The sequence below is a fragment of the Dermacentor silvarum genome, chromosome 5, assembly GCF_013339745.2.
Source record: "Dermacentor silvarum isolate Dsil-2018 chromosome 5, BIME_Dsil_1.4, whole genome shotgun sequence".
Lineage (NCBI taxonomy): Eukaryota > Metazoa > Arthropoda > Arachnida > Ixodida > Ixodidae > Dermacentor > Dermacentor silvarum.
The window spans coordinates 89,468,593-89,494,135 of NC_051158.1; the positions used below are offsets into that span (position 1 = coordinate 89,468,593).

Here is a 25,543-nt window from a genome sequence, read left to right on the forward strand (position 1 = left end):
CGAGTCATCTTAAGCTGCATGCTTAAGTAGTAAAAATATTCCAAGAAAATCGTATTATTATAGTAGCCTCCTTTTTTATAGAAATTTATAATGCATTTTCTGAAACACTCCGTATATACACTAGCCCAAATGTACTACCAAACGACTTGGTGTCAATAAAAATTGGAATTTCACATTATACAGCAAGTATTACATTTAAAAAGGAAGATGGTATACAAAAAGAACACACAACAAAAACAGCAGTTCATTATGATACTTCCAAGTGATGAGGTGGATAAAACACTTTGTTGTTATTTTCTTTTTTTCCTTTTCATTAACTTCGATCCCCGTAGTTGCCCTTTAAGATCAAACGAACTTATTTCACTTCCTTCTGAATTAATATTCATGCCCAATCTCTTATGAGCCCGAATTCGGAATGCTCTTCGTTTTAAAGGCTGTTTGCGATTGACTGACAGCCTCAGCCAATAATATGTCCTTAGAGCATCATAATTGGAAGGAATCCTATTTGCTCTTGCGAGCAACTCTAGATTAGCAGCTTGTTGGGTACACGGGCCCTGATCACTAAAACACTCATTTGAAAATATCTAGATGTTTGTTACGCATTGTGCAATGGTGAGTTGCGTAATAACAGAGCCACGGAGAACAACACTATGTGATCAAAGAGGCTGAAACAGATTGAATTGCTTTATTGACAGAGTGCCAGCATTACAGAGCTGCTAGAAGTGAGGCAATAGTCAGGCAAGTCAGGCAAGTCAGGCAATAGAGGTCGCGTATGTAGTGAGATATAAGTGAATAACGCTGTTAAAACAGAAACAAACAACGAGAATGACATAAAAGAGTCGCCAGTCATAACGAAAATGACCTAAATTTGCCCTTTCTTTCACTGTCCTCTCCTAGGCTTGAAGCTTCTGCAATTTGACCCATACACCTTCTTTGGGATAACCCAGCAACGTCGCCGCAGTGTAATTTGGTGGCTCCTGAAGCAAAACAAAGAGAGACGAAACGAGAAACTTGTATAAATATATTGGCCAAGTCTGACATTAGTGTATTACTATTTTTTTTCTTATTTACTTATGTTACATTTTGATTATAGTTAATGTTCTAGTACGTTATTCCTGTGGATAGGGAGGTGGTGCTGCTATTATTTTACGAACATGATTGCCATCAGTGACTTAGCCACTACGGTGACCTGATGTTCGTTTCGAGCGTTAATCCCATGATTAACTCATTCAATAGTAGCCGCAATGCGATTTAGCCAGGACAACAGCTCTTCGGCGGCTGCCACCGAATTCACAGTGCAACGTTATTAGATCGCAGCAAGTGCCTGACCACGCGTGTGGCCACTACACTTTCACTAAGCGTTTCCGTCCTGCGCCGCCAGCTATAGCTCTGACCCATGCTGCTCTACCTTAAAAAAACGTAGAAGGAATAAACGCTTGTGGGGGCTTTAATAGCTTTGTTTGACGAATTAGGGTTATAGTGGCGGATGATTGGTACTCACGTCTTTGTACTTTCCGCTGGGCAGTAACCTGTACCGCATCACAAGCAGGGCGAGAGTGAGGGTGAGCTCCATCTGCGAGAGCGCAGTGGCGATGCACCTGCGCGGTCCGAATCCGTACGGAAAGTACGACATGGGCTGTATGCTGTCCTTGTTGGCCTTGCTGAATCTGCGCCAGCGTGTAGTGGAGGGTGAAATTCAACAAATAGGACGGCACATAAACTTATCCTATCAGTCTGTAGTCTGCAAAATGGCGATGAGATTCCGTGATATCTTCGGCGGTTGTTTGGGAGCCTTGTGCACGTTTACTGCGGCAAAGCCACCGAAAGTTCGCCAAGTGGTATCCTCAGAACAACCTAGCAAGGTTTCTGGTTTCGCTACGTACGCCAAGACATCGATGTTGCCACTTGGTGCTATCGTGTTGGATAATACTAGGATGACTGACAATTCTTTTTAATGCGAATACCATTATTTGCCAACATAAGCCGTTTTGAGCCTATCTATCTATCTATCTATCTATCTATCTATCTATCTATCTATCTATCTAGCGTCCTAGGCCAACCTAGTGACCCAAGTTGTCTACCTGCTTGGACCGCTGGGTATGTGCTCCTGGTTGAGATGTCGTCGTGGTCGTTTCGTTGTCGTTATTCCAGCCTCGGGATACTCTCGTCGTGCCGTCGTGGTCACACCATCTACCCCGACCCAGTCGCCCAAATTGTCTAATAGCTTGGGCCAATAGGTATGGGCTCATGGTCTTGAAGCCGTCGTGCTTCTCCCCTTGTCGTCATTCCAGCTTCATGATACCCTACTCTCGTCATGCGTCCTCGTCGCGCCTTCTACCCCGACCAAGTTGCCTAAGTTGTGTGCTAGCTTTGGCGATTATGCATGGGCTTGTGGTCACGATGCTGTCGTGGCCGATTCGTCACCATCATTCTAGCTTTATTATCCGACACTTGTCACGCCGTACCCCTCTTATGCCGTCATGCCTCCATTGTAAGGCGGTCGTCGTGATGCCGTCCTGGTCGTGCCATCGTCCTCCCTCCATCTACGCCATCCGGCTCTCCTCATGCGGTCGTCGTCATCTAGGGATCGTCGTCATACAGGTTTCGTGAAACAGTAATCGTCACACCAGTGTCTTCATACGATCGTCGTCATCCCATTGTGCCCACGCCGTTGTCTTGCTACCGCCGTCAATAATTCGTCGTCATATAGTCGTCGCCATGCATTCGTCCATTGTCAGCTTGCGATCCTCGTCATGCTATCGTTGCACCATCGCAGTGCTGGGCAGTATCAAAGATAGATGTATCTCAGATACTATCTTAGATACTCTTTCGGTATCTTGTATCTGTATTATGACACGCCTGGCAAGACGTGCATCAGTATCTGTATTTCCGATGCATGAAAGAATGTATCGTGTATCTTAAGTTACGAGACACTGCTATCGCAACATCACCGTGCGTAACTATAAATGGTGGCTGAGCTGTGCTTCTCAAACTGATACTGATGCCACTAAGCAACCTGAATAAAACTAAAGGCAGCGACATTATTTTATCTTTCCGCCAGAGCCCTCCACCGAGCACAGGCGATGAGGTCGGTGCGTCCCTATTAGTGGAGCAGATTGACGTGGTAGCGCCGTCTCGACAAAAAAAAGCGCTTGAAAGTCTGCGCGCAGGCGACCTGCTGTTTTCTTGATTTTTTGTTTTTACGAACAAGGTATTTGGGCCATGGTACAGAGGCTTCTTATTGACGTTGTATTTAGATGGTGACCCGCTACCTGGTCGGCAAGGAGGGCAGCAAATCCGATGAATTGCAAGGGCTACAAACAAGAACAGCACAGCGTACAAAAAGCTTTCATGTCAAGCACCTAGACCAATCCCAATAAATTCTTTGGGAATTAAAATATTATGCTCTGAGAAATAAATACGAAAATTGTGAGATACTAACAGACATTTCATTCAAATAAAACAAGGTTAGTCAAAGTTCAGAAATTTCTAAGCAAACATTTTTGTGCATACGCGTTTGCTGCTACATTATGTAGATATATAGTAAGAAACTTCCGAATAATGCATCGAAGTATGCATACAAATGGAAAGTGTCGGATTGGATACAATTGTTTCGGTAGTTTCTTGCGTCTGTGTCTCAAATACTTGTTGCCCGAGTATCTCGCACCGTCATAATAATTATCATCATCAGCCTATTTTATGTCCACTGCAGGACGAAGGCCTCTCCCTGTGATGTCCAATTGCCCCTGTCTTGCGCTAGCTGATTCCAACTTGGGCCTGCAAATTTCCTAACTTCATCACCCCACTTAGTTTTCTGCCGTCTTCGACTGCGCTTCTCTTCTCTTGGTATCCATTCTGTTGTAATTGTCCACCGGTTATCCATCCTGTGCCTTACATGGCCTGCCCAGCTATTTTTTTCCACTTAATGTAAACTAGAACATCGGCTATCCCCGTTTGTTCTCCGATCCACACCACTCTCTTCCTGTCTCTTAACGTTATGCCTAATATTCGTTTCATCGCTCTTTGTGCAGTCCTTAACTTGTTCTCGATATTCTTCGTTAACCTCCAAGTTTCTGCCCCATGTGTTGACACCGGTAGAATGCAATGATTGTACACTTTTCTTTTCAACGACAGTGGTAAGCTCCCAGTCAGGATTTGGCAATGCCTGCCGTATGAACTCCAACCAAATTTTATTGTTCTGTAAATTTCTTTCTCACGATCAGGGTCCCCTTGAGTAATTGACCTAGATAAACGTACTTCTTTACAGACTCTAGAGGCTGACTGGCGATCCTGAATTCGTGTTCCCTTGCCAGGCTATTGAATCGTATCAAGTAACAATTGCCAAATATCGTCGCCTAGCCCTGCACCATCGTCATCACTTCGGTATCATCATTCCATTGTCGTCATGCCGTCATCATCACACCCCCATCGTCGATCCATCGACGTCACTTATTGTTCGTCGTTCTATCGTAATCACGCTGTCATCAATCAAACGTCGTCGGTACGCTATCGTCTTCACTGCGTCGTGATCACACAGACGCCATCGTACATCCGTTGTGATACCGTCGTAGCCATGCCGTCCTGGTCGTGCGGTCGTCGTCATTCTGCCTCCTTCATCCGGTTGTCATCGTACAGTCATCGTCAAAGCATCAACGTCATCTCATGGCCCTCATGTCATCGTATAGTCACGTTTTCGTCTTGTTACCAACATCGTTATAGGCCCTTGTCGTTCTATCGATATTACTCCTACTGCCTCATTCGATCGTCACTGTATCAGCATGGTACAGTCTTCGTCTTGCCTCCATGTTCATAGGCCACCTTGGCAAGAGAGTGCCATAGCTAAGTGGGGCGATATTCTAGCATATAGCTTAACGAACGAAATTCTTAGAGTCCCCACTACACGCGTTCAACAAACGGGGCTTCTGTCGCTACATTGATCGATTCATATTCGCATTACCATCGACAGTCATAGTGAGATGAGTTCTGTCGGTATTTTTATTTTTGGCGTTGAGGCGTTTACGTGATATATATTTGGACGTATACTGTATGATTTTAAGGAACTAATGGCTAAATAAACGTGCTTAACTCGAAGTCTATCGACTGCGTTAGGCCGAACAAAGAAATGGACAGGAGAATTAAACCGGAGCAAAACGCATTTAAAACAAGGCCTGCCAAACAGGCATAAGTTAAACAAGAAACAAGGGATAACATAAAAGAACGTTTAAGGTACGCTGCTCCTCAACAACAGGTTATTTTCGTAATTTTTGACTTAGTAATAACAATGGAATTGAAAATAACACGATTTAACCGGCTGGTGCAAGCTCACGTTGCTGGTTGCATTATACCCATTGTCTCTTAAAAGTAATTCTTTTGTCTCATGAACTAAACGAAAAATCACGCAAAAGTACTTAGCATAAACATGTCATGAGAGATTCCTATTGGCTAGTGCACCTATTTTGATTAGTATATCAGGATAGTTGGTCGCCTGGCTAGTATATATATTTCCAACTTTTATTTGGCAGGTTTCTAAGACACGAAGTCATGCGTGAAAATTTTTGCAGGTAATATTATCTAGATGGGACGATGGTACCAATGAAGTATCTATTCTGTGCGGTGTGATAGGAGGTGCCTCGCTGCTCCTGCAGCACAAATTTAACAACGCTGAAACCCGCCCTGTCAGGCCCTCAGGTGTAACTATGCACGCATACTTATGAACTTTCTATATACTCATTTGAGTAAGTCTTCAAGCGGTGCGGTAATTCTAGTAACACATGTGAGCTCCAAGTTGGGCACTTTTCTTAATGACATCATGCAGTAGGAGATCCTCGCACCTTCCGGTGGCATTGGGTACTCCGCCGTCACAAGGCAAACGAAACGAAATGACAAAGTGTTGTGAAAAACATAGAATACAGCCACAAAACATGAACATAGTGTTTGGCACATGAGTCTAGGAATGTACAGAAGATAAGCTATGTACAGTTGTATAAATAACTACAAGTACTTAGAATTGTCTGAGAATACATACAGAGTTCTGTACATTGTCTGAATTGTCTGAGAATACATACAGAGCTCTGTACATGTTGTCTGAGAATACATACAGAGCTCTGTACATACATACAGAGTTCAGAGTCTTGCAGACGAGACAAAGAAATGGAAGGGCAAATGCATAACAGATTATATAACTACTTAACATGATATATTATCAAGCTCAGACTTACACGACACATATATCTTCTGTAGCATACGGACTTTTGTGTCAGAGGGGATCGACGTTTAATATGAACCTGAGATATTGGAAATAGTTGGCTTTCCCTCAATATGATGAACCGAGAAGTCGGGACAATTGATGCACGAACACGACAATTTTGTAATATTAGATTTCACTACGCTTCATATCGTGCCCAGCCAAGCAATTCAGATAGCAGTGTGTACGTATTTGTGTCATCTTATCATCTCTGTTTGGTATACGTGTATAATGCATGGCAATGAAAAGAGTTCGGTGATAGCGCATCTGTCCTGTTTTGTATATTTCTTGTCCTCACTTTCGTCGCGTTGACTTAGGAACGCATTTACTTGAATCTACTACGAGGTTTATAACTGTGTAATGTTAGGGTAGAGAGAACGTTGCCCTATTACCGTTCAGGGTCAAACTTCTTCGGTTCCGGCCACAGTGTGGGATCATAATGTATTTCAAGGGTGGGAACTGAAACGTTCATGCCTTTCAGGATGCGAACCCCGTTGTATTCGTAGTCTTCGTCACATATCCTGCGTATCGAGCTGCAAAGGCACATACATTATCAGTACTGTATTAGACACTTCGAATAAAACATCAGACAATATTGTGAGTATACCAAAGTATCCGATAGTTACTGAGGATAACTGAATCACAAGAGAATCTTGCAGATATTAGGCTTCAGGTGGCTGTAACTTCAGTAGTCTTTACCACAATAACACGCTAAACTCATGGCTTTTCTTTACAACGAACGCTGCCTTCCATCTGCTTCTACCTAAATCTAGGACGACACTGCGAATGAAACGCAAACGAGTTTCTGAGAAAGAGAGATTTACAGCTGAAAGAAAACTTGGCCTACTACGGGGACTGAGCCCGGTATCACAGCTTCTCCGAAGGAGTCTCGCCAAATGGTGCGCTTGTTGATGGTAGGACAAGGGCGAAATATTCAACAAGTCGCACGGCTAGAACGATGAATGAGGAAATGAATTTGGTGAAAAGTATTAAGGTGTGGAAACTTCATAAAAGGAAATGTTGGCAAAAATTCAGTATAGCCATGAAACTGCAATGAAAACCCATAAAAGTTCTACAGAAGGAAAAATGGACAGTTAAGAGAAAATTTGCCATAGTACAGAGATTTCGTGTCGTTCTTGTTGGCTGGTTATTGAAGAACATTGTCAGACTCTTGCTCCTATGCTTTCTTGAAAGGCACATGAACTTTTACTACTGTCAGAATTTTCAGCTAGAATGGGTCCTGAACTTAAATAGAGGAGAGCATGCATGCAGCTGCCTTTGTACCTTTTCCGGCCTCCTTTGTCAGCAGTAGCGAACCGTATTGTCGCTTCTCATTGAACTCGCTGCTTTCTTTTCCTTATCTCTCTAAAGTTGCACATGCATGTGGTAACCAAACTTCTGTTGAGATGCAAAGGCGTTACACACTTCAAGTTAACAATGAGGCGAATATAAGTGGAAAAATTGGGATGTAGCTTTAATTCAAAGTGCGCCACTAGGGAGAGGGGAATTCATAAGCTAAATGAGCGGATAAATGCCTAAGCTAACCAAACCGTAATTCGCTACTAGCTTTTTAGTCTTCACGTGCGTGATAAGAGGAATGAAATTTATTGCTGGCCAAAAGATGCTCTCAATTCCCGTAACAACTTTTTCATTGCGATAGCAATTATATGGACACTGCAGGCAGATTTCTGCCGTAGTCGTCGCCGTCGCCGTTATGTTCCGTATAAAGCAAAAGAGCGATAAAATTGCGGCCGCACGCCGAATGCTGTAGGAGTGAAGGAAAGCTTGCCAGGGCGAGCCGAGCCGCATGGTGGCTCAGTGAGCCGGTGACTTTCTCGCGCGCGCAAGGGAGGAAAGCGGGGAGGAGGCGACCCGGTTTTTTACGCGCGCTAGGAAAGAGGTGAGGGGGGGGGGACGGCTAGCGCGCATTTCAGCTGACGAAAACATTATTTTTGCTTTAATTTATTTTAACAGAATAGGCACTTTGTATGAATTCTCTGTTTTCTTCAGTGCAATTGTAACTAGCACAAGAATTAGGCAATTCCGCACCGCTTATTCTCCTTCCAAAGGAAAACAGTACCTTACCCTGGTAGCGAAGGATAGAGTCTCAGCGATTCTGACAGCACTTGGCCCAAGTACGTGAGTTCACCGAGGCCGTCGTATGTGAGCTCCCCCTGCACAGGGGCCGGTATCAATGCAAAAATACACTCCTAAGATTTCCGTGGTAAAAAAATGCGCAATAAAGAGGGCTCACTATTTGTTTAATAGTATAAAAAAGAGTGGGGGGACGACGACTACAACAAGAGGTGAAGATGTTTCCTTAGCGACATACCTGGCATGCTAATTAGGTTGAAAGATGAAATCCAGAAAAAAATACAACAAATGCAGTAAAATTATAAAACAATATGTAGGCGTAAGAGCACACATTCATGAAAGAAATAGAATACGGAAGAGATTACAAAATATGCTCTCTAATAAAACCCATACATGATTAGAGTAAGTATTACATGTCGTGACGCAAGAAGTCAAAAACGTTTCTGTTGAGCGCACAGCTACAACAAAGTTGCTTCAGGGTCTGATAACATCTCACAGTAGCAAGGGGCGAATCTTGAGGATTATTTTAAGCACTCTTCTTCTAATTTCTTGAGCTCACAAAATTCTCCCGCACACGCCAACAACAGCAAGCAACTGCTTGAGAGAAAAAGCAGAGGATAAAAATTATTGTGGTGGTCTTTGAGGAGAACGCCGCTGCCGCAGTGAATGAGCTCAAAACCGGAGGAATCGCTGAAGGCTGCTGCCATTTTTGTTGTACTCTTACTTGCATATTGACGGGCAGCATTTTCCAGAACACATACATGACCAGCTATTATCGCGCCTTCTGGACACTCAACAGTGTACGAAAAAAACATGACGCGTTTTTCAAATCACCGTGCACTCGCCAGGATGCAACTGTTCGCGGCGTGGCCGTTTTTGACTTGCATCCCTGAGTCACAGGTCAAGCATGCTCTTGCTAAATGAAAGGATTCTTGAGAAATTAGCGCCTTAACTAAATGTTAAGGAGTTCATTCAAACTAAACGTTGCTATTTCTAAATGCACTTCAACAATGTAATAAATAAAGGTTTCCGGTTTATCAGAATTGAATATGTAGAATACTGCATTGCTTATTATTACCACGGTAGTGGTAATCACCTACTGGTTTAAACTGAAAAAGCCGTATTGAATAAAAAATTTGCAAAGTAATAAATTTGCGATGCCTAGTTTAGGCTAATAAACAAATTTACCGGTTTTGTAGTCGCGCATACAATCACCATTCAGTGCTCCGGGATTGTGTGCCCATTCCCTGCCAACTTAATTCCTGGAATCTTTGGATGCCATTACATTTCTATTCCAACTGCCAGACTCCTGCCAGCAATAAATTCCCGTTGAATTCCGAATGTTTGAAACCGTGGATCCATTCAGGAATCATTCTAACTCCTTAATTAACACTCCGCAAATCCGATAAGTATATGCTGTGCAGGTGCTGTTTGCGTCTCAAGGATTTAGTTATATACTTCTTGTTTGTCTCGCACAGAACAGACTTTCTAATCGCGCACGTAAACTGTAGTAAAATGAGCCGCCTTCACAAAACTTGTACAGAGGTGAGAGAGGTCACAAAGGTAATAAGGGTGACAAAATTGACGAATTCACAAAGTCAGCCAAAAGTGAGTTCAAAAGAAGACGTTTTCGTGAATGAGTGCGGTTTTGCCATGGTACACACGCCATCAATGTCGTGTCCAACAACCCAATCTGTCTGGTGCACACAATACCCTTCAACGCCCGTAAGGGTGCTAATGAATTTGTTGCCGAACAGGCACCCTTAGGGTGGCAGTGTAATGCAAGCGCCTTTATTTTATTGAGATCCTTAGGGAGGGGTGTTTGGTTGAAGCAGGATCGAAATGAATGAAAAAGGCCGCCTTCAGCTCGTTATATTACTGTTTTATTTTCCAGTTTACGAGCTCTGTATTGGCATTACTACGTAAATTTATTCAAAGCACAAGTAATTGATCCTTAAATAGGTTAAGGAAGAAATGCACGGACAGGAATTTTGAAGCCAGGAACTTAACGGGGAAACCAGACGTAGAATTCATTTTTCGAAGCGTAATCCACACGTACACCAACTCAAGCTGCATCATTTCATCAGATACCTTGCATAAATTCATACATTGCATTGCAGAAATTGAGGGCATAACCCTTGTAACCTAATGTCCTGTAAATGCAGTTTTAAAAGGTAGCGAACGTGCTAGTGTGTGTACAAACCCTTTTCTTATGGGGTGCTAAATTTTTATTGTATTTTGATTTTCCCGGTAAAATCCTTATTATGGGGTGTGTGAGTAAAACGAGCGCTAAATAGCGTAATAAAAAGGTGTAAAGTAAACAAAACACTCCTTAACACCCTTAGACATGTTAAAATGTTCAATGTACATCTGCTTTTTCGAACCGTGCTAGCGTAATACATTTCCAGTACATACGGGCCCTTTTTCCTAGATACCTTATATTGGGCTTTTTAACTATGAAGCAACTAGTTCATTACGTACACATCATACAACTATTCAGAAACGTTTGGTGTGATCACTTCAATTATGAACAATAATAATCTTGCGCAGCAGATTGCCTAGATCTGTTGCATTGAACTCGGCAGTACTGACAAGGATACTTACAGAAGGAGGCACTACGCTCAGCTGACCGTGACATTTAGCGCACAAATAGTTTGTCCAGAAAAGAAAATTTAATTTCTTCTCGTGGCGTCAGTATCGTTCCCATACATACACATGTCTGCTACAGACTTTAAAAAATTCAAAGTTATGTGAAGAGTTAATGGCAGTAATTATTGAAGAAAACCGGGATAATTGACGCATTTTCGAAGGCCACAACAAAGTTAAGCGCAATAAAGCAAAGAACGACAAGAAACCCAAAGGCCAGGTAGCTGACGGAGATGCTAACAGCGTGACTTCACGTTGGCACTACCTTTACACGGCCATACCGAAACGTAATGCGTTTTTCAGATTAGGCGAAGAATATAGGGAGAGGGGCTCGTAAGATGCACTCACCTCTTTTTGAATTAGGGCTTGAACTTCTGCTCGAACTTTATCCTGGATTTCTGGATGTGCAGCCAGCAGGTACGATGTGAAGGCCAGTGGTGAAGCGACGGCGTCAATGCTGCAGTTCAGAGAGAATGTGAAGAGCGTGTTCCCCGCACTTTCATACGGAACACGGCGATAGAAACAGTGCTGCTTCTGCGCTTGAGAGAGCAAATAGTTGGCCTTGTTTTCTTTTACTGAAAGAATGAATTTCACTTTTGTCGGAATCAAACTCCAAGCGAGTAAGTATGAGACGTGTGAATGCTGAGAGCAGTTAAAACAGCAGGAAAAATTCCTTCACAGACCTAAATTTATCCGACAACTGATACATCAAAGACAGTGAAGCTGCATGAGCGAGTGCGCAACAAAGAGGTTTTGTTCTCACAGTGTTCGGAAATACTAGAGTTCTGTTAGCTGGCTCACGGCGCGTATCGAAAACAGCAGTTCGCAAGCTACGTTGCAGCACCACGGCGTCTGGTGTCACCACCGCAGACGTGGAAGCTCCTAGCTGGCCTCCGGGATGCGAGAAACAAACATTTTCAAGAATTCCTGGTTTAGAAAACTGCGCATATGAGTCGTTGTCTATTTGAATGGGGTATATGCGAGATAACGTTATATTTTCATAATTTATTATTACGTTTCAAAGCAAATGCAGAGCTCCGACACACCTTGAATTGCATTTAAATTTCGTGCTGACGACGCCATCACACGCCGGCCATCACCGCTACAAACGAATTGTTGCGGAAGTCTACATTCACAGCTTCACTGTAAAACCCCAAACTACAACGCCATCGAAACAACTGCTAGAGTGTTTATTGCGCTCTCGTAATGTCATAATCATCATTGTCATCACGGTCTTTGTCTTCACTAGCATGTGTTCACTGTCCCCACTGATAATGATAGCCGCTACAGGGCACTGTGGAATCTATAGTTCAAGATCAAACAGTCGCGAAATGAAACTCACTGCCCCCATTAAGCGCCCCATCTCGAACGCTGTTTTAGAGCGAAACCCGCACTTTGGAAGTATAGTCTAACTGTTACCAATTTGGCACGTGTACACTCGTCAAAACTCCATGCCCCCACAACTCATGGAAATAAAGCCACAATATATAATATTTTCATTGTTGGTTTTGAACTGTTGCTCCAGCACGGAAATCTGATACTCAAACCATTAGGCTACGAATGCATGCCTAGACAGGCGGAAAAAGCACCCTTACAAATTTCGCTCGTGCCAGCCTCCGCTTTGAGCCGCTTAGCGTAACAGAGGGGCCGCAGAGCCGCAATTTACTCACAAAAAAAGAAGCCAACGCGCGTCTTGCAGCTGACGATAAAGATTAAGTTATGGGAGGCGTTCATGGACATTTGCAAACAATATGAAGTCAGACCATTGCCCCGCAACATGATCCTGAACACAATGTAGAGAGAAGACTAGCCAGAGGAGCCTGCCTACTCTAGGACCATTCGCAAAGAAAACCAAAGAGTTTGCTTCGTTGACGCCGCCCGACATGTGGACAGATAAGCTTTCACTGTTGCGCTAGTAGACAACAAACGCAAAGCCATAAACTCAGCCACGGTCAACACTGACAAACCAGAGGTCGCAGAGCGAGTAGCGATCGCTCTAGCACTAACTGATAGAAGTAGACATTATATTTATAGCGATTCTCGAAGTGCAGTCCTAGCTTTTCAGATAGGTACAATATCACAACAGGCAATACACATAATCAAAAATAGCAAGATCTATTATCACTCCTTATGCTGGTTCCCAGCACACCTAGGCAATATAGAGAAGCCCCCCCTCCCCCGAATCTCAACTAGAAGGCTCATACGAGCGCGCGAGAACTGACCCTCCCCGACGCCACCCTCGAAGGTACAAACCATATCCAAGAGAACAGAGATGCCCCCTATACATACAACGAGCTCACAAAACATTTCTATCTCAGCCGAAGAGCATTTAGCACAGCACACCCCACATTAAAAAGGCCACAGGCACTTACTTTAAGACTACTACAAACAAACACTTATCCCACACCAAGAATACTAGCTTTCTACATGGCAGACGAATATCCTAACACACAGTGTGCAGACTGCAATGCACCACTTGACTTAGAACATATGCTCTGGTCGTGCAACCGAACCAACGAAAATTTAGCCAAGGATCGGGACAGGCTAAAGGCCGCGATTCGCCGCCCGGACCGGACCGAGCAACTATGGGCCGTCCAGCAAGCCCACGACGCGGCTAAAAGGCTCTGCCTGCCGGTCCCAACGTGGGAGCAGCCCACTTTGTGAGGCAACTCACAACTTGCTGGACCTAATAAATGTTTTCCTTCCTTCCTTCCTTCCTTCCTTCATGACGGGTCCCTTATCGTATACTGCGGTCCTGTGGTGCTGTGGCGCGTTTCGAGAAGGTCGTCCACATCGTGTCGTGTGAGTGAACGTGTTTGAAAGCTGATTATAACTTCCGCTTGCTCTGCAAGGTCCATTATGATGGCTGTGGGACGCTTTCGTCACTGAAATCTGCAACGCGTCGTCTTGTCTTAAGGCACCATTTCATCTCGGTGGCTCTTGAAAACTTAGCGCGCACCGATTCCTATAGTGCGAGCGATCTGCATAACTATCTTTTACAGTGCATATTTACCAACTCTTTGCTATCTTCCTGTATTTGTTAGCAGGAATATAGAGGGCATTCACAGGTGCAAGATGCGAATTTTGAGTATAAGATATGGCAACCATGTAGGGGTGTTGCGCGAGTTCATTGAGGCCACATCCGGTACACTTGCCCTAATCGAAGAAAAACACAGAGGCTACAAAAAAGAAAGCTACGTCATTAGAAGGTGCTGCAAGGCACCGTTTATGCAAAACATTACTTACCTAGCAATAATAAAGATGCAGGTGTTAGAAGCCGTTCTCAGCTCGAGTGGGTGGGACAATAGAGCCCTCGATAACTGCCGGCCTGGAAACCAACAGAAGCGCATAAGCCCCTAACAATCTCCAGCGTTTCTACACTGTGATTATTACTCACTGTCACAAGTTGAGCATAATCTTTTCCGTGACAGCGCGCACTAAACAGGCCAAAACTGCCGCACACCAAATCGAGCGTAAAGACACGCGCTGAGAGGTACGAACAGCATCCTAAAATGCGGACCTCGTGCTTCTATACCTCAGTCGAATTACACAAAAACCGTAGAATGCAATAGAAGCAACGTAGTTGCCCACAACGTCATGACGTGAATTTCGAGCAGACGCCTACACTGCGTACGATTTTTACTGCTAAAATGTATCCATGCATACCACCGTCATAGAAAACAATGCGGTCCGAGAGCCCGTCTATATACTGTGACAGAAATCAGTGCCTGCGAGATGGCATGCCATGTGATGTCTGCGTGATACATCTAAACTCTAAAACTGGTTAATAACCTTGCATTCCTGTGTGTGTATTGTTGGAGCTCGTGGAGCGAGAATGACGTATTCGATTACCAGTGATAGTGATGCTCTTTATGCTGCATGCGCTCAATTTACCCTCAGGAGGTATGAGTTGTTTAAAATCAGGAGCAAGGTACAACTTCAACTAACGTTCGTTGAACAAAATTTCGGCGTCGCATTTACTAACACCTATGCCTTCCTCAATTGAAATGGCCGACGGCCCTACGTGCGACGGATACAGCTGTGCATGACGAGGCATGCACACACCACGAAAAAAGTGAAGTGTGCAGTTCTTGATAGAATTTACAATCATCCACTATGAGAACAAAATGCCCTAAGCCATTACTTCCAAAGGAACTTCGAGCATAAGGCTATTTGCGTTGCACAAGTCCCTGAGACTCACGCGTCAACGTAATAGGTTTCGGGAATGCTGCCTACGGATGTTGCTATGCCTGGATTTTGTAGGCGGTTAACTTTGCCTTCGCTTCCCGTTTCTCTTTTTCTATCCCGTTATCTCTTCCTATTGTATCAAAGCGAAGCAAAGCAAAGTAAAGCAAGCAAGCAAATCCCGGCCACGGCGGCTGCATTTCGATGGGCGCGAAATGGGAATACACCCGTGTACTTTGATTTAGGTGTATGTTAAAAAACCCCAGGTGGTCCAAATTATCCTGGTGTCCCCCATTACGGCGTGCCTCAATATCAGATCGTGGTTCTGGCACGTAAAACCCTATAAGCTAATTTTTAATCAAGCAAGCAAGTAAATAAATAAATAAATAAATAAAATAATAAATATAAATAAATAAATAAGTAAATAAATAAATAGGGACGCTATATTGCAGACAGTTCACAGCACTTGCCTTCAACATTTCCTTTGCCGCTTTTTTCTTCTTTTTCGGAGTTCAACAGCAATTGAAGGACGTCCTCCTTGTTGGGCTGTTGACATAGGTAATGTCGAAACCATTTAAAGTAGACAAAACTTTTTCTGCTGAAGCAGTGTATTTTATTACATAGAGGCAGACAGACACACAGACAAAGAACTTTATTGGTGATCCTGAGGAAACGCTTTAGGGTACCTCCCTTTTCAGGGAGTCGCCGGAGCCGTCGCGGGCCGCACCCACGTCGGAACGCGTCATGGCAATAGCATAAGCAATTAATGCGGCTGAATTTGTATATGAAACCACAATGTAGTTATAATAGTCCCACGAAGAGGTAGCAAAATCTTTCATTTTACAATGTGAAGCACCTTTTTCAAATTGTTACCACTGAAAACAAACTGGGTGACTGAGTTAATATGTTGAAATAATTATTAAAATTGCTTTATTGGCCAATGGTACTCGGCATTAGGCTGTCGACGTCTCGTGCCCAAGTATTATGAACTATCAGTAAGAACTGCTGCGCCGAGTATTCTATACAGGAGAAAAGTCAAGTAAAACAGAAGTACTCTAAGTAGATCATATTCCATCGCACGTCTTTACACTTAAGTAAGAGGGAGGGTAATTTTCTACAAAGTAACTCGCATAGCTACAACAACCAAAGAGGGAATGTAGAAAAATGGTATCGAATACGTTTATGACATGAACGCCAAAATTTCTGACATCTTAAAAAAGCATTTATTAGAGAAGTTAATTGAATCCGCAGAGAAAAAAAGCATTATTAGGTATGTGCAAATGTTTGACATTACGAACAGTAAACGAATAGGTAATACTACTTGATTTGTATTCGATTCTAGAATTCTCTATTCTAAACTGCCACAGGTTAGGTTCTGCTTGAATATAAAAGATACTATTCGAATATAAGCAATAACACAAAGAGAACTGCCCATGCTAGTGGTGACTGTTGCAAATAATCCTGCTGCTGAACGGGTGCGGTTGTTGTGCAGAGGAACTTGTCCTTGAGCGAACGGTTGGAGTAGATAACTTATTTTTAATGGTTCCAAAAGAAACTATTGCCATTGAACAGCCCGCAAGTTTATCTTGATTCAATTTCTTATGAGCCAGGCAACATGTTCACGTCCATTTAAAAGAACGTGCCATGCTGTAGTATTACAGTCAGCTCTTGCAACAAACACAACACTCTACCTGCATTTGACGACCCACAGTCTTCATTTTTCAGTGTTGTTGGTGCAGCAGGTACGATCGCCTTTCAGTTTTTGCTCATACACGTAAAAGCCTCTCATTTGACAGTATAATTATTATTTTTATTGGTCATAATATTATTATCATATTATTATTATTATTATTAGTAGTAGTAGTAGTAGTAATAGTAGTAGTAGTAGTAGTAGTATTATTTGTTTTTAAAAACATATATACACTTGAGATGAAAGGGACCGCGAGGAGCAGGCTGGCAACTGCCACCGGTAGGGGCACAACACCTGCCTACTCTTGACCGTACGTACAGTTGTGTAATAATAATGCAATCAAATATTTTTTTAGGAGGAAGGAAGAAGAAGACCGAAAGCGGATGCGTTTCACGTCGGCTCCGTAAACTTCGAATGATTGCCGGCGGTTTTTCGACTATAACGAGGAAATTCACATCTCAGGAGAAGCAGGAAGATCCTAGGATCACCTGGACACCTAATCAACCAGGTGGGCCATTTCCAGCAATCATTTCAGTTTGCCACGCCGACTGGGAAGCCTAAGCCTAGCGATAGCATCCCCGTGGCGATGTATCACCAGCCGCGATGGCTGACGTGCTGAGCCTAACGCCTCTAAACATGCCAAACATGGACGTTGTACGTGTAGAAGGCGAAGATATTCAACCAGAAGAGTTGGACCAAGGCCATTGGTTCGAAATTAAAAGAAATCATCGAAGACTCACTGTTGACGTGGACCGGCCACGTAGTGATAAAACACCACTTCAGCGACCTAAAGAAACTTCATGGAACAAGAAAAAGGGCAATCGGCAGATCCGAGAATTAATCGTCGCAAGCCGCATGCCACCCTTCCAGTAGACGACTACAGGATCATTATTAGACCAAGAGACCAAGACTCAACGTTACTCAACACGGTACAGACCGCATCTACCACAGCGTACGACGTGCTGCAAATGTTGAACGTACAGCGGATGAAGAAGATAATCTTTGCCTCAACCAGAAGCAGAACATTATAGTCCTCGGCACACCATCAAAAGACAGCCAAAAAGTATGTCGCGATAACCAGTCTGAGCATTGGGAGCAAGGAATATGAAGCCTGTGCTTATCGCGCAGCACCGGAGAACACCTCGAAAGGAGTCATCCGAGGTATCTCTGCCGATGAAAGCCCGGAAGACATCGTTAGGAAGCTGGTCACTCCACGTAACCCAAGCGTCCTCTACGCCAAACGTATGGGCAATACAAACAACGTAATCGTCATTTTTGATGGATATTACGTCCCTAGCTATGTGAACTACGGAGCTGCGCTTGTTTGATGCGCACTTTACAAGAAACAATTTGACCTCTGCTACGAATGCAGAAGACTTGGACACCGAGTGGACTTATGCCCCAATCCTACTGACAAAATTTGCCGGAGTTGCGGCATCAAGAATCCAAAGCAAGACCACGAATGCAAAGCAGAATGCCAACTATGTGGAAATGACCACCCGACCGCGGATAAACGATCCCAAGAAAGGTACCGGATTCCATACCTCGTCAAAAGACGAAGATGGGAACGTGCCCGGAGAGAGGAACAAGTGGAATACGAGAACTACGTCGACAACCAAAGAAGCCCAAGTACAGCCAGCAGGAACAGATCAGGTTCCCTCCCAAGAACCAGAAGCAGATCACACTCCGGCAACCAATCAAGGTCAAGGTCCAGACCCCGCAGTGGCAACCCCACCAAGTCACCCCAGGCCATTGGCAACCGCAAGGGAACTATCGGCAACCACACCACCGGACCCCCATCACAGGTGAGCTGGGCTGACGTGGCTTCCGGGGCGCGCGCGGAGGCAGAGGCTGCACTTAACACTAGAAATAGAGCTTTAGAAAAAGAACTAGCACAGATGAAACAAATGATGCTAGAACATCATCAGCGGATTGTCGCTCTAGAAGAAGAAAACAATAGACTGCGGAAAGAGAACATTAGTCTTAAAAACGGGCAAGGTGTCACACTAGATAGTATTGAGGAAAAAGAGGCAGATATGGAGGAAGAGGCTAACGTGCCAGCCAAACGCAAAGCCACAGACGATAACAAGACGATCGCAGTTAAAAAGACCAAATCCGTTAAACCTCTTGAGAAAAGACAGGATGAACTCGAAAGCAAAATTGACATTCTAGAAAGCAAGCTAGATATCATAAGTACACAGTTTACAGACCTGGGCAACCAAATTACCCAGCAAGTTACACAGGCTATTATGACGCAAATACAACAACAATTTAATACAATTAATACAAAATTTGCCGACATTGAATCTCGTATGAAGACGTGGGGACCGCAAACCAGTGGAGGTGGCCCTATCAAAACAACCAGTAAGCCATATAATAAACCCTCGACAACTATGGTGGAGGGAACCGGAAAACTGTAACTGCCACCATGGATCGACACGACCATTATACTATCTGGTAATGGAATTGTCGTGGATACAGTAGAAAAAGATCCAACTTACATCAACACCTAATTAATAAGGAACATCCTGATGTCATAATGCTACAGGAACCACACTGTAAGGCCAAATTATCTGGGTACAGATCATTCTGTAGTGCCGACGGGGAGACGAGAGCTGTCACCACTCTAGTCAAACGTAGGTGCACGGTCGTTCAGTATGATACAGGCATTGCGGATGTAGACAATATATTAATCGAGTTATTACCTGCTAGAAAAAACAATCAAAGCCTATTTGTCCTTAATGTTTAGAGTAACCCAAGAAACCGACTTCCCAATTTCCGATCACATCTCCGCAAGACCCTCACTATCGCAAAAGGCAGAGCCTTAGTGATTGAGGGGATTTCAACGCACAACATACGGCATGGGGATACAGATTTGAAAACCCCAAAGGTAGACACCTATGGCTAGACGCACAAAAAGAGGGCCTTACCCTCATCACAGACCCGTCGACTCCTACGAGGAGAGGGTCTAGTGTTAGTGTGGATACTACGCCAGATCTCACCTTTACAAAGAACATTAGGGATGCGAATTGGCTTAACACCCAACAGGATCACGGCAGCGATCACAATATCCTCGAAATCACTGTTAAAGCAGGGCCAAGCAAATCCAAGGGCAAACAACTGAAAATTGTAGACTGGAACAACTCAGACAAATTCGCGAGAAAAAGGATAATACTATCACCGACATCGCGGACGGGAGCACGCAGCTGAAGCAGGATGTTAACTCAGCCATACAAATAATCCCCCAGGACGCGCAAATGGAACAGGTAGACAGTAAACTTCTACATATGTGGGAAGCTAAAGAAGGTCTCCTGAGGAGATGGAAAACTCAGAGACACAACAGGAAGCTCCGACGCAGGCTAGCCCTACTTAACAGAGATATAGAAGCATACGCACAACAGCTCTGTAACCAACAATGGGAAGCAGCATGCACCAATATGAATAATCAGTCAGGATTATACAGAACGTGGAACTTCCTCAGGCACCTTTTGTATCCTGAGGAAAGTAAAGCCACATACAGATAAAATATAAACAAAATCTTGCATGCATACGACAAAACTGAAGAAGCTTTTATCGATGAGGTAGCCACAAGGTATTTATCTCGGGCTAAGCCAACAACTCACCCAGATTACACAGGCACCAAAAACATACAATTAGACGAAGAGATTAGCGAAGCGGAATTGAGAGCAGCTCTACAAAAGTTCAATACTAGATTTGCGCCAGGACTAGACGGAATAACTAACAAGACGATCCGAAATCTCGATGATGCCTCTCTAGAAGAACTTACCAAGTATATAAACGCATGCTGGCTATCCGGTACAATACCACTGCAATGGAAAACGGCCCAGATTATTATAATACCTAAACCAGGCAAGCGGCTGCAGTTGGAGAACTTGAGACCCATTTCACTCACGTCCTGTGTGGGCAAACTCATGGAGCACGTTGTCCTAGCGAGACTGACCAACTATCTCGAGGACAACGACGTTCTCCCGCCTACAATGTTGGGCTTCCGGAGAAATTTGTCTGCACATGATGCAATGCTCCAACTTAAGGATCAAATTATACATAAAATCAGTCGGAACACCAAAGCTATCTTAGGATTGGACCTAAAGAAGGCGTTTGACAGTGTTACCCACGAAACAATATTAAACTGAATAAATGAGCTAGGCCTAGGCCAGCGAGTATACAATTATATACGAGACTTCCTTACTAACAGAAAAGTACACATTAGGATAGGAGACCTTGACTCCGAAGAACTACAGATTGGAAGCGCAGGTACGCCCCACGGTTCAGTAATATCACCGATGCTGTTTAACCTGGCTCCAATTGGATTACCAACAAAACTACAGGAAATCGATGGCCTCAATCATACCATTTACGCTGACGACATCACCCTCTGGGTGAGCGATGGCAACGATGGACAGGTTGAAAACACATTACAACGTGCAATAGAAGCAGTTGAACAATACCTAGCAGGAACCGGGCTGGCGTGTTCGGCTGAGAAATCTGAGCTCCTCATTTACATACCATCGTGAGGTGGCCGAAAACCACGCAACTACGAGGAACGAAACAATCCGGAAATTCGCCTAACTACCGCGGATGGTACACCCATACCCAAGGTTGACAAGATCAGAGTATTGGGGCTCATCATTGAAAGTAACGGCTACAATGAAGAGACCATACGTAAATTAGACAATATAACATCTCAAATCATGCGACTACTGAAGCGAATAGCCAACAAACACAGTGGAATGAAAGAAGGCAATCTGCTTAGGCTAGTCCAAGCGTTTGTAATAAGCAGAATAGTATGCGTCGCATCGTACCTACGATGGTACTCGTCAGAAAGATACAAATTAGACTGCTTAATCAGAAAAAAAAATGTGGTTGATCCCTCTTATATAGAAATCGGTATAGAACACGAAAGTGAAACGTGTCTTCACAGAAGTAGTGTAATGTTTATTGCACATTGATATATAATGTCTATTGGTGTTTTGTGGCTAAAGCGCCCTTAGGCGTTGATGCACCCACGCTGACGCCTGGTGGCACGTCTCCTCCATCACGACTACCAACGTCGATGACCATGAGCAACCGTCGTGCATATGGAAGCTGCACTACGCTGCATACGCTAGCACAACGCGAAAGACGAAGCACGTAACCGACACACTAATACAACGCGCAAGACAAAGCACGTAACTGAATCGTCACCGAGTCAAATCAGCGCGTACAGCGCGTCGTAATTGCAGCCTCCGCGATCAACTTCAGAAACATTTTCAGAGCTAATTGCGGAGGCCACGCTCCGCTGTGCTGAGTACGGTGAACGCCACCTAGGTGGCGTTGGTAGTGCTTCTTGATGCCAGCGTCCCTTCGAATGCTGGCATCGAGGCGTCGTAGTGCTGAGACCACCGAAGCGTTCACTGTCGGTATAGTGCCTAGAATATACTTACTAGTGTGCCGACCGCGGGCTTTCCGGTGGCACGGAGAACGATGCCTTCCGCCGGCGGCCACCAGACGGCGATAGCCGTACGGACCGTGCTATGCCGAGCGGCGTCTCTAGCCAACGCGCGCGTGTGCGACAGACGCCAATGGACTGTCCCAGCCCGTTTCGTTCTGCGGAACGTTGGTTGAGGTGCAAAGCGTAATCGAAAGAATATGATTTTGTTGCACTTACAAACGATCGTATGCACAGTTATCATTATAACGCTACACGATACGGGGTGTTTCTGCGAAAAATACCAATAAATAAATACGTGGTTTCCGAAGAAGTGTAACTTTTTTCCACAGTAAACTATTATATGCGAGACACGTCCACAAATGCTAAATTCACACCAAGTTGTATCTAATTACCATAAATTAAATTAATTACCATAAATGAAGGTAATTAAACAGGGCACATTTTCATAGGCGACACACCGTCAACTAATTTTGAACGAGCGCTCAATGTAGCAATTATTAAAGTGTTTCTCACAAGCGACAGCCGCCAGAGTTAGCCTTCGATCTGCACTCTTATATTCTTCTCCCACTCGGCAAAACGTTCTGGCCAGTCAGCAGGCACGCTGAATAATGAGACTTGCTCGTTATTTGAGCGGTATCCAGTTGTACAATATGGGACAAAACAGGTGCTGTGTTTACGCCTCGTTTTCTGCGACGACATGTCGGTTCCGTCCGTGAACAAACACAAGTACGAACCATGCGCACAGAAAAGAACCCCAGCAATGACGTGCGGAGGCACCACACGCTACTTGCTCGAAAGCAACAACGCGCCGCAACCGACTGCGCTTACGAACGCGCATCCGAAGTGCACCCGAAGCGCAAGCGACGCGTGATGCGCAAGCGACGCGTGATGCGCCGCTCGGTTAGCACGGTCCCAAACAGTGTCGCCGTCTGGGGGCCTCCGGCGGAAGGCATCAACGGAAAATCTACAAGCAAGCAATCGGACTCTCCATCACCACCAGCAACGATAAACTACTGCAGCTAGGTCTTCACAATACACTGGATGAGCTAATCGAGGCACAACGCATAGCACAATATGAACGCCGGTCCAAAACTAAAACAGGTAGGCAAATATTGGATCGCGTGGGTATAGGGTATCATGCCCAACATGGTGTCAAAGTAGATATGCCCAGACACATCAGAGGCATGATAACCGTCCCTCCAATGCCCAAGAATATGCATCCCACCCACCATCAGAGTAGGCGGGAAAGCAGAGCACGCGATATACAAAAGAAATTCGGCAACAGCAAGGACACCATATTTGTAGACGCAGCTAGGTACACACACAAGCGCGCCTACACAGCAGTGGTGATAAATTACGAGGGAAAATGCACGACGAGTGCTACAGTCAACACGCCACACGTAGAAACCGCAGAGGAAATAGCTATCGCGTTAGCCATAGCACAAACACAAGCAGATATAATCATCAGTGATTCCCAGACGGCAATACGAAACTTCGCCAATGGTCGAATCTCCCCAGAGGCACTACGGCTCCTAAAATTAGGTAACAACCACGACAGAAGTGTCCATCTCATCTGGACACCCGCTCACACACTACCAGACGGTAGCAATGAGGTGGCGCACCGCATTGCTCGAGAGCTTACTGACCGAGCCTCGGTTAGTCCCGCTTCAGCGACTACCGACGAGTGGGAGTGGGAAGATCGAATGACCAGATTTCATGAAATTGCACAACACCATAGATTGCAGAGGCGCACATTCCCGCCGCTTCATCCAAAATTAAACAAAAAACAGTCTGTCGAATGGCGGCAGTTACAAACCAGATCCTATCCGAGTCCAGCTATCATGCACATAATACACCCAGATTTATACACGACTGACAAGTGCAGACATTGCGACTCTAGAGCCACCCTAGAGCATATCCTATGGGAATGTGCAGGTATAACACACGATAACAGTGATGCAGCCTCAAACAGCGACAGCCTCCGCGCGCGCTGGGAGTCTGCGTTGCTCAGCTCGGACCTGCAGCACCAACTCTGGGCCGTCCTGCGAGCCGAGGAAGCCGCCAAGGGCCAACAACCCTTGGACGAAGCCTAGGCGGGGTCTAGGCCCACCCCACGAAATCGCAGGGCACTCAATAAAGTTAATTGAATGAATGAAATATTTTTTACCTAACAAACTCCAATCCAACCTTCGTAGTTCCCTTTAGTCAGAACTATAAAGTACTCAATATTCAATTCGATTAGATTAAATTTGAAGGTTGTTTTCTTCTAATTTCGAAATTGCTCTTTTTAAACACCCCTGCTATTATTATTGGAAAACAGAATTTCAATTTATGATGAAGTGCAATGCAATTCTTGTTGTCCTTTATCAGCGACTAGATGTTACGATTTAAGTGAATGCTACGTCAAAGAAGTTGATAGTTTTTTTTCATAGTGGCGGTGTCAATTCTATACTATGCTTACGCCATTTTATCGTTTACGGACGTTCTTTTCTTGGAAATGTGACGCTTGAAACATATTGAAATTCTAATCTGTAAGGTTATCTGTCGATCAGCGGCGAGGTTACCTTGAAGCACCTGAGGGCTTAGTGGGCAAATTAATACATAAGTGAAAGTGCCCAGAAAAAAATTCGCACGTAAGACTAACTTCATCTTTAATGATCTTACAAAAGTTCATAAGTAGTGCGATAAAATACAAATACTCTATGATACAGCATCCGGTATAAAAGCTCACAGTGTACGGAATCATCTGTCAATGTAACGATCAACAGGCTTCAGAGTGGCTTCTCGGTATTGCACTCGACGCTTCGAGGTTTGCGCCTGACAGCAGTGCCTATGTAGCTTGCCGACCACAATATTTAACTATGGAGTAAAGAATAGTTTAGGTTGACTGAATAAACCGTAATAACAATGCTCATACGTAGTGTATCTAAAAAACCCGGATAACTTACGTCAGGGTTTTCTCTGCGGTGATTGATGATAGGCAGCATCCGGTCTATCATCTCGTCTGAAGGCAGTTGAGTGAAGAGGGACCGCACGCCGATGAGAATTTTGTGCATTAGTGGACTGTCAGGAAGTATATCTGGCAGTGACGGAAATGAAAGAAAAATAATGGCTGAAGTTCTGGTGCAGTTCCACACTTCTGAGAAAGAGTTTCTTGTGTTATACTTCGTGTTTCAGGGACTTCTGTTTCAAGTTACGAAATATTCGAAATTGCGCGATAATCAGCCAAAGA

General features: G+C 44.3%; 1 protein-coding gene across 2 annotated transcripts in view; it reads right to left on the reverse strand.

The window, feature by feature from the left end:
* Window positions 1-863: 863 nt before the first annotated feature.
* Window positions 864-25,543, reverse strand: part of LOC119453582 (cytochrome P450 3A31) — a 234,461-nt gene continuing 209,781 nt past the window's right edge. Inside the window, exons 11-14 of one of the 2 annotated variants that reach the window (XM_037715632.2) lie at window positions 8,330-8,418; window positions 6,637-6,777; window positions 1,502-1,667; window positions 864-977 (exon numbers count right to left, since the gene is read on the reverse strand). In XM_037715632.2, coding sequence (XP_037571560.1) covers window positions 894-977; window positions 1,502-1,667; window positions 6,637-6,777; window positions 8,330-8,418 — 480 coding nt within the window. In that variant the 3' untranslated portion in view covers window positions 864-893. The remainder of the gene's footprint in view (window positions 978-1,501; window positions 1,668-6,636; window positions 6,778-8,329; window positions 8,419-25,543) is intronic. The other variant, XM_049668265.1, reaches the window with a different exon arrangement.